At 47.8% G+C, this 13,720-nt stretch overlaps 6 protein-coding genes across 6 annotated transcripts; 3 read left to right on the top strand and 3 right to left on the bottom strand.

The window, feature by feature from the left end:
* Positions 1–1,749: 1,749 nt before the first annotated feature.
* LY89DRAFT_162613 (uncharacterized protein) lies at positions 1,750–2,250 on the top strand. Its single transcript, XM_018205510.1, has one exon. The coding sequence runs from the start codon at positions 1,905–1,907 to the stop codon at positions 2,157–2,159; it is 255 nt and encodes an 84-aa protein (XP_018077317.1). The 5' UTR covers positions 1,750–1,904; the 3' UTR covers positions 2,160–2,250.
* A 372-nt stretch (positions 2,251–2,622) lies between these two features.
* Positions 2,623–4,134, top strand: LY89DRAFT_727749 (uncharacterized protein; the record flags this gene model as incomplete). The annotated part of the gene is made up of 5 exons (XM_018219191.1): positions 2,623–3,078; positions 3,135–3,598; positions 3,653–3,743; positions 3,798–3,934; positions 3,999–4,134. The coding sequence occupies 5 exons, from the start codon at positions 2,623–2,625 to the stop codon at positions 4,132–4,134; spliced, it is 1,284 nt and encodes a 427-aa protein (XP_018077316.1).
* A 656-nt stretch (positions 4,135–4,790) lies between these two features.
* LY89DRAFT_776790 (uncharacterized protein) lies at positions 4,791–6,241 on the bottom strand. The gene is made up of 2 exons (XM_018222078.1): positions 5,957–6,241; positions 4,791–5,901 (listed from the first exon to the last, which is right to left on the bottom strand). The coding sequence occupies exons 1-2, from the start codon at positions 6,136–6,138 to the stop codon at positions 4,899–4,901; spliced, it is 1,185 nt and encodes a 394-aa protein (XP_018077315.1). The 5' UTR covers positions 6,139–6,241; the 3' UTR covers positions 4,791–4,898.
* Positions 6,242–7,049: 808 nt separating this feature from the next.
* LY89DRAFT_605563 (alpha/beta-hydrolase) lies at positions 7,050–9,277 on the top strand (the record flags this gene model as incomplete). The annotated part of the gene is made up of 6 exons (XM_018210399.1): positions 7,050–7,166; positions 7,244–7,400; positions 7,451–7,705; positions 7,754–7,768; positions 7,884–8,017; positions 8,065–9,277. The coding sequence occupies 6 exons, from the start codon at positions 7,050–7,052 to the stop codon at positions 9,151–9,153; spliced, it is 1,767 nt and encodes a 588-aa protein (XP_018077314.1). The 3' UTR covers positions 9,154–9,277.
* A 522-nt stretch (positions 9,278–9,799) lies between these two features.
* On the bottom strand, positions 9,800–10,336 carry LY89DRAFT_536933 (uncharacterized protein; the record flags this gene model as incomplete). Its single annotated transcript, XM_018208112.1, has 1 exon — positions 9,800–10,336. A coding segment is annotated over one exon (537 nt), but the record flags the coding sequence as incomplete, so codon positions are not given.
* An 875-nt stretch (positions 10,337–11,211) lies between these two features.
* LY89DRAFT_679786 (uncharacterized protein) lies at positions 11,212–12,720 on the bottom strand. Its single transcript, XM_018213940.1, has 4 exons — positions 12,584–12,720; positions 12,408–12,485; positions 12,281–12,333; positions 11,212–12,156 (listed from the first exon to the last, which is right to left on the bottom strand). The coding sequence occupies exons 1-4, from the start codon at positions 12,669–12,671 to the stop codon at positions 11,674–11,676; spliced, it is 702 nt and encodes a 233-aa protein (XP_018077312.1). The 5' UTR covers positions 12,672–12,720; the 3' UTR covers positions 11,212–11,673.
* Between the last annotated feature and the right edge of the window lie 1,000 nt (positions 12,721–13,720).

The following is a 13,720-nucleotide window of genomic DNA, read 5'->3' as shown; positions in this document are numbered from 1 at the left end:
GGAGTGAAGTGAGGAGGAAGGAGGAGACCTGGACGATGGATGTCTTTGACACCTTTGCGGACCTCGCCCATCCGCGGGGCACTTTTGATACCAAGCGCGTGCTGATAGCCACTGGCCAGTTTCTAGACACTGCGGAGATTTCCACGCATGAATTGACGCTGCGTCCAGTCCCAAACCAGCAGCATAGGACCAGCCCTGCCCATAGTAGCATTCTCTCATTCTGCACAGGCTGAATGTCCGAAGCAACTGATCATCCTCTCAAGCACAAATGCTCCGTTCTACTGCAGGATACTGGAAAACTTAGTCCCTCTTCACTTCTCGGTACGGAATTGTCGAGCAAAACTTTAAAACTGTACACGAAGGTCTACTGTAGACGATTTAATATTCGTTCGGCGTTGAAAGGGGCTCAGATAGCCGGGAGCGATCCGATACCAGTATTCCGAATTACTGGATACGGGTCTGAGAAGGGTATCACTGGCGCCTGTCGTACGGCATTGGTCTCAGCCTACTCTGAATCTCTGCTCTCTTCAGCGCGTGGTGAATGGAAGATAAACTGGAAGCGTCTGCTTTTAGTGAAATGCCAGGGCTCACGTTATTGCCCGAACGTTGCTTTACAGTAAGATTGCGAATTCCACATCGGGACGATCACACTGTTTCACGGTGTCGAGGGCTGGGACGCCCAGCCCAGCCCAGCCCAGCTCGTGGAGGACTTCCGTTTGGCGTCAGGGCATCGGAAATGCAGAAATACTCTAGAAGGCATCGACAATTATGCCGGCAAGTCATCGCATGTCTGGTCTAGTGCTAGCGAACGAAGACTTGCTTGCACCTCCAGTTGGTGGATGTCCTGTACAGTACAGTACAGTACTGGCCAGACAGTTACGAGCACAATTCAGTATACAGTAAGTAATCAGCTGAAGCTCCGGTAGAGACGTAGAGACGAGAGAGAGAGCAACGAACGCCACAAACACTCTTGCCACTGGTGCCGATTTGACGCTTTCATGCTGTGCAGTAAAGCAAGCCTCACTTCACTTCACTCCACTTCCAGAACCCATTATCCTGATAGAACACGGGACGAGATCTTCAAGTTCCTCCCACACCTCTGCCCCCCCTGAGTACCCAGATTCGACAGGCTGATCTCCACCTCACCGCCTTCGCTACCCTTGGTTTGCAAGGAAATCCAGAGACATGGGCTAGAAATTGGGTCCAAAGCCTCGGCGCAAGACATGTCGTCTTCCCCATCACCAGTGGAGACACACTTCCACTTCCACTTCCACCACCACCACCACCACCACCACCACCGCGTCGAAGATGATGTGCTCCCGAAGTGGCTTGCTTTTGGCTGGCCTCACTCGTTTCAATGGACCAGAGGCCGGAGGGGTGGCGCTACATACGGACTTCTTTGCTCATCTGGAAAATTTTCACAAATCTCGTCGGATCTTGTGCCATCTTGCATGTCTCCGAAGATGCAAACGCTCTGACACCAGGTCCGATAACACCGATCTTCAAACCACGAGAATTTCTTCTTTGTTTCTTGGTCCCCTAACGGGCCGCTCCAAGCGAATCATCGCATGCCCACTTGCATGTCAGCTCTAGTGTGAGACATTCCTATATTAACGGCCACTATCCGACCGCGTACGAACGCAAGTCCACGGCGCTCGCTCTTTTACTTTATCACAACAGGGGTCGAGGTCTGAGCAACCGAAAAGGGTGTTGACGAACCACCCACACCGAAACTCAAAATTATGCACAGTGCATAATTGTTCCGTTGTCACGAGTCTCCCTCAGCCTTTCTCACTCAACGGACTTGCATGTAATACTACCGCAAGTACCGAGTCCGACCTGCTCTCAAGCAAGTCTACACGCTGGATAATGATGCTTATGCAAGGCGTATCGTCCGAGCGTACATGCAGACGCGGCGCGCACGGTTCTCACAATTTTTAGTTTCGTTTCTTCCTCGAAGCCTGGGGCTGCTTATAAAGTGTGCAGTAACCTCTTTGAACTTAGGCTCATATATCATGATATCCACTTTTGATAGCTCTCAGAGTTGCAATGAGTGCTTGGCGTCTTTTCTACGATCAGAGGCTTTCAGAAAAGAACCCGAGTGGGATCGAGATGTGAAGATATACTCCTCGACGGTCAATGAGGCTCAAGAATTATAAGTTTTGTCCATTGATTAGGCATGGTACGATGTTCGTCCGGAGATACAAAAACCATGACTCATGGTAGTATTTTATCTAAGCCCCATTGTTAACATCCGGCCTCTGCGCACGTTCAGCTTTTCTACTACTAAGATTATTTTTACACATCGCCCCAGCAAGTGTTTGGGGAAACAAACATCGTATGATGAATTGCACCTTGCCTCTGAACCCTCGGACTTATCTTTGGAAACGGCTTTCCGATGAAGGTTCTGTTTGGCAACGCCCAGCTCTTGCTGGAGAATGCATGTGGATACCAAGGCCCAAAGAACTCCACGAAATCTTCATATGCAGCTCACTGATTTTGAATTCTCCTATATCCCGTCGGACATACAACGCAAATGTTAGAGATGCATGGAGGCTCTTGCGCTTCCAAATCCCCGAGTTGGACGTAACTACAAATTGCGGGACGGACGGGAAGTTACTCATGCAGTATCACACGCCTTCGGACCAGAAAGCACAAGAATGGGTCGATCGAACTTTTTGTTGTGAGTACGGATTCTATGAACAGGATTTTGCGGTCTTACAAAAGACCGTGATGACCGCGAAACAAGGCCATGATTCCGATAATGCATTTTTGCTCTCACATGCTGTCGTTGAGGATGGCGCTGAGCTAGTTAAGCACTCTCAGATCATGATGTATGTGGATCATCAAGTTGCAGATGGGATTGGTACTCGCATCATATTCGGGAAGTTCCTCACATTACTCGCATCCGAGCTCGGTTCGGCCCCTAGCACCACTAAGACGAAGATCAAGTGGGAAGACAGCGGTCAAAACTTAACGCAGCCATGGATATGTTGTATGAACGAACACCAGACACTTTCTGGGCCAGAATATGAAGCTACCGCTGCAAGGAATCGAGAGATCATTCTTAATCAACTGGTAGTCAATCCTCTACCTCAAGTTCTCTTCCTGGTAACTGATCCCTTCTTCCGTAGAAGCACAACCCAGGCCTCCCGCTCATACAAACTCCACAACCACTAACGCAAGAAACGTACTTCCACACCATCTCAGCAGAAAAGACTACTGCACTCCTCCAAGCCATCAAATATGTCGTCAGCCCCAGCTCCAACATAACGCATCTCGGTCATGCCGCCATGGTCCTGGCCCTTGCACGCACTTTACCGACATCGTGCCGAACCCTTTGTTCTCCGTGCTGGCTCAATGGTCGTCGATATTTGCACTTTAGCGTAGAGTCATATGTTCCGATTTGTCAATCTTTTGCACCGGTCTTTTTTCCTGAGATATCACTGTCAGCTGATGCAGGAAAGGAGGAGGTGAGGGATGTGTTGGTGGAAGTTTGTAGGGTTGCTACGATTGAGTATGGGAAGATCAAGGCGAGGAAGAGCATGTTACCTGAATGTGTGGTTCTGTTTGAGGAGCTGGGAGAGGGGATGGCTCGGTATGTGGACTATGCAGATTCTTGGACTCAAGCAAGACTGAAAATACATTACAGCCGAAATAGAGAATTGGAAACAGAGCAGAAGGACAAAACTGTAAATGCGGATGTCAACAAGAGTACTGACGAGCGTGAAACAGCAGACCCAGTGAGTCTCTTCATTGCAATGCCATTACCTCACCACATCACTAACAAACAACAGTTCTTCCTCAGCGACGGTATAACAGAGCAATATATCTCACACTCCTACCCCTCCCGGCCATCTCTTAGCAACCCTTCCCCAAATCCAACTTTCACAGTAAACGACGTCCAATTCGCAGCCCATGCCGAGAAAAACCTGTATGCATACCCCCTTCTCCTGACCTTACATGCCAGCACGTGAACGGACTAACAAAAATCACAGGATCGTACGCATGAGCAGCTGGCGAGGCAAGACGACTATTTCTGGGGAGTGGAGAGGTTGTGATTTTGATAGAGGTATGATAGTGAGGTTCTTGGAGGATGTTGTGGGGATTATGCTTTCGATTGTGGATGATTAGGTAGGGATGTTGCTTTAGGTGGGGAGAAAATGGCTATGAATAAGGGAGTCCTTGGTCATGATGTCCAGACAGTACTGCTCATGTTCGTGTCCGAAGTGAAAAGATGACTTTTACACTCTGGAAGCACCGGCCCTCTGGAAGCACCGGCATAAGTTCGACGATACCAATGTGCAACAAAGTTTTTTAATCTATCAAATGTTCCAAATTTGGCTTGAGTTCCTGCTTTTAGGAATTGCTGTTATAGTTTCAGAGATTGAGTGATGCAAAAGCTCAAAAAAATAACTGTTCCTCTAGATTAGCGACAAACATTCAGATATCAAGAGTGACCCCCACAACACCATACATTAGAACGAGGACAGTGTTAGAATTCTGACATAAGCTATCAATGTTGGGTCCGAATGTGGGACAAAAATAGCCATATTAGCTTGTAACTGCAGAGGCTTTGAACATGTGGAAATGTCCTAACTAAAGATGGGGCATGGTGTCTACCTATTGTTGAATGACTCAGTGATGCTGGATCTTTGAGGTATATCTTAATCGCTTTGGAAGTGCGTGGGTTTCACTAGATTTTGCACCCAAATTTTCTCTGAGATTTACTTTTACCGTGGTATCTCAATTTAGTTGGGACTTTGGAGATCAACAAAGCAACAAAGCATCCCGGACTAGACTTAAAAGTCTTGGCAGAGTTTGAGAAAAAGGTACTCGATTATCGATCATTGGGTATCTTCGTGTGTCTAGCCTCTAGGTGCAGAATCTTGAGCATCCTAGACATCTGTCATGGCTGTGTCCTCATTCTTACTCCGTATTTCCTTTACCATAGCAAGTATTCCTTCCTTCCACTCCTTATACTCCGCTCTATTTTTTGCAGATAGATAATCGTACTTCCTCTGATGCATCGTATCCGGTTTCCTGCCTCCCCTTCCACCAAAAGCTTCCTCCACATCTTCGTCCTCTCCGTCTTTCTGGACCACTTCATCCATCTCTTCGTCCGAGTCCTCAGCTTCCCCCTCAACACCAGAACCCTCCGGCACGTTCGAGAACCAATCCATCTCTTTCCACCCTCTCAGCGCAATCTCCTTGTTCCAAACAAGAACATCTGTCCCTTTAACAACCTGCCAACCCCTCCACTCATCCTCACCCTTCCCCACCCTCCCAAGCACCCATTCATCCTCTCTCGCCCTCTCCAAAACATCCCTAACCATCTCTTGCCTCGCCTTAGTCTCCACCCCTCTCATCGCCTTCCCCCGCATCTGGATCACCACAAAATACCATATCGACGCTATCAACGCTGGTATTTTCCCGTTCCCCTTCTCTTCAGTCACAATTGGCTCCACGTCCAACTTGGGACACGGTAAAGTAAGCAGAGTTTCCACACCAGCGTTGATGTGCGGTATCGCTTTCGGGGTCCCCATCTCTTTGCAGAGAAACCTTACAGCTGGAACTATCCATTTCGGAATCTTTTTCTCATTGTCGGATCTAGAGCCATATTTTAGTCCCTTTTTCGGTGTTCGGTATGAAATAGCTGCAGTCAATTTTGTTGGTGTGGTGGCAGAGAAGGATTTGAAGCTTTGTTCTTTACTTGGGGTGCCGCGCTGGGGTAATGATTTCGCGGGCGTGGAGCGAGAGGCCTTGGCAGAGCGTTGAGCTCGCGCGCGGCCAGCAGAGCTTTTGAGCTTGCTGTCGAAGTATTTGAGGAGCTTCGAGTAGGCTGCTGGTGGGATTGGAGGGCGGGATTCGATGGGTGGGAGGTTGAGGGTTGTTTTGAGTCTACGGAGTGGGTTTAGCTATCTGCAATGGGTTTAGAAATATTGGGAGGTCATACCGTTCGCAAGCCAGGTTCGCGCAAGCATATAATCGCGCAACCTCCTCCTCTGCTCGTAGATTGCTGCATTGGTTGCGCGATTGGGCGAGCAGAGATCCTGCTAATTCGACAAGCTCGCGGGGAAGAGCTCCTGAATGGCGAGGGATGAGATTCTCAAGGGTCAACTCGATTGGGCGACTCATTCTGGATTGATGTCAATTGAAGAGCTTGACGTTTATGAAATTCGAGAAGGTGGCGATGTGGTAATGAGCGTGGCTGGGGGAGTAAAGTTGCCCTCTGACTTTCTCTAAGTTTGGTTGCACGTCGCGATCCGATGACATGTCTGCCGGATTTCTTAGAGAGGACCGTGCACCGTTACACAAGAAGGTGCATATCAAAATTCGGGCGTGAAATGCAGTCGCAACACTCTTTGACGACTGAACTACATCAAGCACTACGTAAATGGAAAGGCTCTTCACCTCGATCCAAATTCCAGGACCGTGGCTGCCTGTACGTAGGGTACAGCGATCATGTCTCACGGCGCAAATGAGTTAATCAAGCACGACGGCGCAGTACAAACCGTGCCACGCACGCTCGTCCACCGTGGCGCTTTCTTGCGCTTCATTGCCTATTCTGGATATCTGAAAGTCTCACATCTTCCTGTATCCCAACAGCTTCATCACCCAACAGTTTGACAAAGCCTTCTGAATATTGAACGGGTAATGGCTTGATCTAGTTACCTTGCTGCAAGAATCTTCAAGTTGCTCAGTGTACAGGACAGGTATCAATCTCTCTCCTCGCTTATTTGATTCTAGTAGAATAATTGGAAAAGGAGATGTTTTTCAGATTATGCTGCTGTGGATTTAAGATCCTTACACAGACTCTATAGCTGCACTCTCTTTCCAACCTCAAGCACCGATACCGCTACTGAGTCCCTGCCATTAGTTCTGTGAGAAATTCTCCTTAGTACGGGACAATCCTTAGTACTAAGGAGATTTAGAGCAAGCGCTATACTAGACTGCGGCGCGGTTGGCTGTCAATATGCGCATAAGTAGCTGGGTTTTGTCCTTTCTTGGCACCCTTTTCTAGATCATTGTTTTCGTACCCAGTGTCAATGGCTTTCATAAATTTCATTGTCTGGCTTGCTGTATGCACTTCAGCAATTGCTGTTCCAGAATCTACATTACCCATAATCGATCTTGGTTATGCTCTCAATCAAGCCACACTAAATGTATGTTATTATATATCACTTCTGAGTCTTTTGGCACATGTATCTTGGGTTATGTTATCTTTGCTAAGCTGTCTTAGAGTTCGTGTCCCTACCCTTTATTGACCTTTTCCAATATTCGTTTCGGAGCACCTCCAGTCGGCGATCTTCGCTTTGCCGCTCCCATACCTCCTCAGACCGTGAATACCACTGTCAATAATGGGCAACAGACTGTCATCTGTCCTCAAGCAACCCCAAGTTTGTCGTCCTCTCGTGATATACTTTCGGAGCTAACAGCTGGGCAACAGCGTGGGCATCAACAGCATATGCTATCGTGGACGGTCTCACAGCAGCAATAAGCTCGGCGACCTCGACAACAGCAAGTTCAGCAACCGCGTCCGCGACTTCTAAATCATCAATACCCGCGCCAGCTGCGGGAACCTCTGAAGATTGTCTGTTCTTGGATGTTGTCGTGCCACAGAAAATCTATGATTCATCTTATGCTATCGAGCAACGAGCACTCCCGACCAATCAAAGTGGGGAGTTGAGTGAATCTAAGGGTGGTAAGTATCATCTCCTCGGATCGATTGTATATACTTACTATGGTGTAGTTCCGGTCCTTGTCTGTAAGATGGCTGACTTTCTCATAAACACCCGACTCAGTCTCGATTATCACTGCCAATCGAGGTCCAGATAATGCGTGACGGTATAATGATAACTTGCTGACTTTGCAATGTGCAGGGCTTTACGGTGGTGGTTACATTTTTGGGGATAAACAGAGCCAAGCCAACCCGTCCACCTTGGTCGCGAATAGCCTTGCAGATGGGCATGAAGGAGTGATATATGTAGCACCAAACTACCGTCTGGGACTTTTTGTGAGTAAATCTATCACTATACAATTGCACTCGACTAATAGTATCAGGGGTGGCAAGCATCTTCAGCATTCGAAGCCGAAGGGGGTACCACAAATGCGGGCCTCTTCGACCAACGCCTTGCGCTTGAGTGGATTCAGAAATATATTTCCTTATTTGGAGGTGATCCATCTCGTGTAACACTTATGGGAGAATCTGCAGGGGCCGGGTCTATATTCCATCATATTACAGCCCCAGCCAGCTACAATACTTCGTCGCTATTCACCAAGGGAATTACTCAGTCGCCTGCTTTGGAACCCATCACTGATGCACAGAAGACTGCAACATACGACGAAACCCTTTTAGTCGCGTCGAAGCTCGCAAATACCTCAATCACGACCCTGGAACAACTGAGAGCACTTCCGTTTGAGCTACTATACGAGGTGAACTTCTACATAGTTGCTACAAGTTACTATGGAACATTTACTTTTGGCCCTGCGATTGATGGCTCCTACGTCCCTGCTTTGCCAGGCATGCGGTTACTAAATGGTTCCTTCGATCATAATATCAGTATTATTGCAGCCCGCAACGAAAACGAAGGCATCTTTTTCACAAATCCAACGCTCCAGAACAGCTCAGCTTTCGACTCATTGGTCCAGAATAACTTGCCAGATGCTACGCCCGAGACAATCGCCTACATTACGAATGTCCTTTATCCGCCAGTCTTCAATGGTTCTTATCCTTATCTTACTCAATTCGAAAGAGGAGCTTTGTTCACTCAGGAATTTACAATCACTTGCAATTCATATTTCCTCGCGAAAGCATTCGCTGGGACAGAAAGCGGAAAAGCGTGGAAGTATATATTTGCGGTACCTCCTGGTCTTCACTCCGATGATATTGCATACACATTCTTCAATGGCGATACTTCGACGCTAAATCTAGGAGGCGGTGTCGTTAATGCAACGATTGCAAATGTGCTGCAGGACTTCATTGTCAATTTTGCGGAATCTGGTCAGCCAGCAGCGAGCGGATATCCGCATTTCCCAAAGTACGAAGAAGGGAGGGTCTACAATCTGAACGTCACGGAGCTGGGAAAGGTAATAGAGGATCCGGATGATAATCCCAGGTGCAACTATTGGCAGGCAGCTTCATGGCTGTAGGTCTCTATTACTAATGGTCTTACGTGGCAGGAAACATGTTGCTGGCTGCGAGGGAACTCGTCAAGTTCTGTCTCTGTATCCTGTACAACGAGCCACTTGTATAGATGTTTTCATATAGACACCTTCGTATAGACTTATAGCGAAACCTTAATCATATTGCAAGGCTTTACACCATGTTAACTATGTCCTCACATCTGGGCTTTCAGATTTCTCTTAGTTTGGCTTGGTCCGTTGCCAACCCTGAAACACCTGACCTAAGATCAAGTCACAGGTGAGAAGGTCGTCTATGTTGATTCGAGTAATTTCATTCAGTATATTTGCCTGAGTCTAAATATACACCGCCCATGTATCCTTCATCGGGATCTATTCGCTTCACATCTTTCTCATTCCCAGACCCATGACAAGCAAAAATCAAGCTTCCGATCAGCAGACCCGACCGATCTTTCATTGCTTTGTTCTGCCCCTCTTCAGAAGGAATCTGCACCTTGAAGCTTGGATCAGGCTTTCCATCAACATCATGCAATCTTCCAAGACTAAATATCCCCGCTCCTGACGAACTTCCACCATCCCCAGTATTCTCCACACCGAGAACAGCAGAATACGCCTTCAAGATATCCGAAAATTTCGTCTCAGCAAGATAGATGCTCATTTCCTTAATTCCCACGGCTCCACTCGGATGAGAAACATTCTTCTCTTCCAGCGGCACCCGCAGCTTCCGAGCCGTAACATCATGACAGAAAAACGGAAACTCTCCTCGCTGCCGCCCGTCATTCAGTACCGGAAACGTGACTTTCCACTTCACATCCACGCCATCGGGCCTCTTTCTTCCTCCCGCAACGGGCTCCGCATACTCGAATTTACTCTGCCCTTCTTTAGCATTCAATTCCTGTAACCGCTTCGCAAGCTCGGAATATTGAATCTCTGCATCACCACTACTGTCCGTGAACGCAAAATCGATGATGCCGAAACTTTTTGAACCCCACCAGTGGCCCTCTCGGTTCTTCGGGTCGTCGTTGACGAATGAGATTAGTTCGATGTAGCTGCCGTCTTGGAAACAGATGAGCTTGTTTTCGGTTTTGTTGTCTGCGTGTCGGCCTCCGGGGCTGAGGGTGAAGTTGTCTGTTATCCAGGCGGGAGGGTCGAGGAGGGTGGTGTAGGGGATGAGGATGATTATGTGGTCGAGATGGAGCATTGTGATGTGATTGTAGTTTGGGCTCTGGCTGATCAAGGGTGTGGAAGATGTTGTTCGACTTGTGATGGACCAGGAGTGGGTTGGCATGGACGTTCGTGAGAAGCGGGGCTCCTAAATCGGACTTACTCAGCGAAGCTTGATTGTATCGTCTCATTTGAACAATTGAACAAATCTAACAACAGCTGTAGGTTTTTCTAGCCGTAGGTGATAGAAGATCTAGGGAGGCATCTGACATCCAAGACTATGTTATAGTCAAGCAGGGTTTCGGGCTTGAAATATCGGTGGATTAAGTCTCGATCAATTAACATAGCTACTCTTCTGTTGTTAATGAAGCTCGCTAAACTGACAGGGGCTCGCTTAGAGGCTTGAGATTTTATTCAAAGAGCCGTAGGGTAGGTAGGAGGGAGAAGTCCTATCTTCTACGGAAGCATCCCGAAAGCAGAAGATGGAATAGATGCTTAATGATAAAAGCCTGGTGCCCACCGTACCGCTTTCCTGAGAAGGTGTGAGTCGCCAGTCAAGTCACAAATGAAGTGCCTCTATCTATCTGTCCACCCTATCATAAATCCTGCATTGCTATCGCCTACGAAGCATGCCTGACCCTGCATGTGCTATTGCGTGCTTGGTTAAGCTTCAACGGTATATCGGGCTTGTGTGGCCATCAGAAGAAATTGGTAAATGAAAGAAGCTGCAAAAGAATTAGAGTTGGAAAGTAAAATGAACGAAAATGTATGGTTGATGGCGGTCGAAAGTAACAGAAAGAAAACAAAAGTGATGCTCTGTGCTTGGATCAAGTACCAATACGTTTGATGAAAGGAGATGTTCGAGGTCGAATCCTTGATCAGGAAAGGCACGCCAATTAGGGTCCCAGAGATAGAAATTATATGAAAATACAGTAGCTCGATTTCGCTACCAGGTCCACGCCATCGTCCGAAGCCATATGATTTGCTTCTAATCCGTCCATCAGGAGGTTCAATTTTGATTGCTGAGCTATCTAGAAAGGGAGTAGATTGATCCTCTCAACTTCCCACTCTGACTGATATACCTTCTCAGATATAGTGAAGATCTGTAGTATATCGATTATGTACTAATTATCGGCCGGAACCCAAGCTTTCCGCTTAGAGGGGACGAAATGTATAGTAGCTTTTCTAGCTTGCTGTCTAACGTGGAGAATAGCTAATAGCTAACCAGCCTTCAAAGTCAATGCGGGACGTCTTAACAGATGCATATGCTGTTGTACATTCACGCACTTATCCTATCAAAGATGTAATTCAGGTTACACAACAAGTGACTTGTTGGCCCGGTGTAGATAAGACATAGAGTCTTCATCATCTTCTCGTTGCTGCAAGGTTTCCATCCCAGGCCTTTGGTTGCCAGCCTTCACTTGGACCACCACGAGCCTGTTTCCATGGATCGTCTGCTGGCTCAGTCACAGGTTTCGACGTTTCATGCCGTCTACTTGTATCTTGTGTTGTGTTCTCTCGAATTTTGCTCTTCACCTCGCTCTCCACTTCTGCGGGCTTCAAGGTCTCGGTGGGTGTCTGCGGTATGTCCTCGAGTCCGCCGCTTATAGCACTCCTTACATCTTTCTCGTCTTCCGATTCTGCAGATTGGGTATAGCCGCCTTGATCTTTCAACTCCAAGGTTGGCAGTGGTTGACTTCTCTCTGGTGTGTCCAGAAAGCTGGGTTTCGCGGCCCATCTAGCATCTGCTTCTGCAGCCAAAACTTTCAAATTCCTCTGCCGCACAAGGTCTTGTGATTGTTCGGTGAGGGAAGGGGGGTCTTTTCGTGTATGTCGTAGCCATTGGTGCTATTTGATATCTCAGTAATTGTTCTACAAAAATATGAAGGGTCCCAGGTGAGCTCCCCTGAAAAAGTGTCCGGAGAACCAGACCCCCAAATTGTCGTTGTAAAGAAGGGTAATTTTGACGTACCCATTGCGGAGAGATCCTAATCTCAGAGTACTGCGTTGTTGATGGATACTGCACTGTGGCAATTTAGTCTTGACAATAGGGCCCGAAGACGACGAAACGTTCCCCGGAAACGCAATCCAGCGCTTACCTATGCGTCGCATGCGATGCTGGTGAGATGAAAGCGTATCACGAAATTCCCAGAACGTGTTTCCTTGCAGGTCCAATCCTAGGCAGTGTCAGAGGATAGCCAAGGCATGGGAGCTGAAGCTTGGGGTAGCTATTGAGGCTTAGAGCTCGGAGTAGAAGCTCCAAGCTACCACTTACCAACTAGGAATCGTTTCCGCCACGGTAACTTGAGAGACTTCCACCTATACCAGGCCTGCCGTAAAGGACTTGCAGGTTTTGATGACATTGTAGGGCGTGTGATTGGGTTTGCGATTTGTTGCGAGCTACGCCAAAATTATCCCAACTTCAAATTTGTCGCCACCACGCAGTCACGTGACACCACCAGCACCTTGAATTGCCTCCCAAGATCCATGAGTACCAAGTTTTGAGTTTCGATATTGTCTGAAGTCCACTCGAATTCGTGTTCTAACCTCCAAGCCACTGCAGCTAAGATTCGGCTACTCCAACTCCCATCCTCGCATGCATGGCATCGACGAGGATACGGATACGGTTACGACTATCACGGCCTCTGCTACTAAACATAGGATATCGAGTAAGGCTACCAATAAATCACAAGAGAACAAGCCCTATGGGATCTACACAATCTTCAAGACTATGAACAACCTGCAGGACATCCGTATTATATTTGAACCCAATTCAAACTACCGACCGATACGAAAACTTGGAGCTGAGACCTCCATCATTGGATAAGAGTGTTCAGGTCTTCAGCCCCTGCAAGAGATCAACGAGATCGCTCACAAGAACCAGTCAAACCTCACCGGGCAACAACCTCCTACTTGATTTTCGAGACATGTCAACAAGTTATCTATCTATAGAGTACTGGCTGCTGCAGCATTGCAGAATCTCGCAACGTTACAGCAAGTTTTGAAGAAAGTACTGACAAACCCGAAAAGCGAAAATTATTGCCGATCTATGCGAGCCATGATGACAGCGGCTTGGTGGAAGCATGGAAGCGCGGAAAAAGCTTCTGGAAGAACGGAGGGTGTGTGGTCCACACCCCCATCTCACAAGCCGAAAGTTCCACCCGTCCCACCATTTCCATCTGCTCCAGGGATCTCCGGCATCTCTTCGGTCTTGGTCGGCACTGTGAAGAGTGTGGAATATCCTATCCGCCGGAAAAGGGATTTTTTATACACTCTGGGACATTGCAACGACCATGCAACTGCCCAGCCAGCCACGCACTGCATATACCTTTTCTACCCACCAAAGGAAAATGACATACGGAGTCCCCGATTGATGGCCAGGAAAGGGTTGGCGGTCGTCGGTTGTGCAACC

The sequence above is a fragment of the Mollisia scopiformis genome, assembly GCF_001500285.1.
Source record: "Mollisia scopiformis unplaced genomic scaffold LY89scaffold_2, whole genome shotgun sequence".
NCBI lineage: Eukaryota > Fungi > Ascomycota > Leotiomycetes > Helotiales > Mollisiaceae > Mollisia > Mollisia scopiformis.
Note: the sequence above shows the minus strand (reverse complement) of the source record. Positions and strands in the feature narration are given on the sequence as shown.

Coding starts and splice junctions, on each gene's coding strand:
- LY89DRAFT_162613 (XM_018205510.1), top strand. CDS start 1,905: ATGCAGACGCGGCGCGCACGGTTCTCACAATTTTTAGTTTCGTTTCTT.
- LY89DRAFT_776790 (XM_018222078.1), bottom strand. CDS start 6,138: ATGAGTCGCCCAATCGAGTTGACCCTTGAGAATCTCATCCCTCGCCAT. Junction 5,902..5,956: donor GCGAACCTGGCTTGCGAACG/GTATGACCTCCC, acceptor CCCACTCCGTAG/ACTCAAAACAACCCTCAACC.
- LY89DRAFT_679786 (XM_018213940.1), bottom strand. CDS start 12,671: ATGTCATCAAAACCTGCAAGTCCTTTACGGCAGGCCTGGTATAGGTGG. Junction 12,334..12,407: donor GCATCGCATGCGACGCATAG/GTAAGCGCTGGA, acceptor AAATTGCCACAG/TGCAGTATCCATCAACAACG. Junction 12,157..12,280: donor TTAGGATCTCTCCGCAATGG/GTACGTCAAAAT, acceptor GATATCAAATAG/CACCAATGGCTACGACATAC.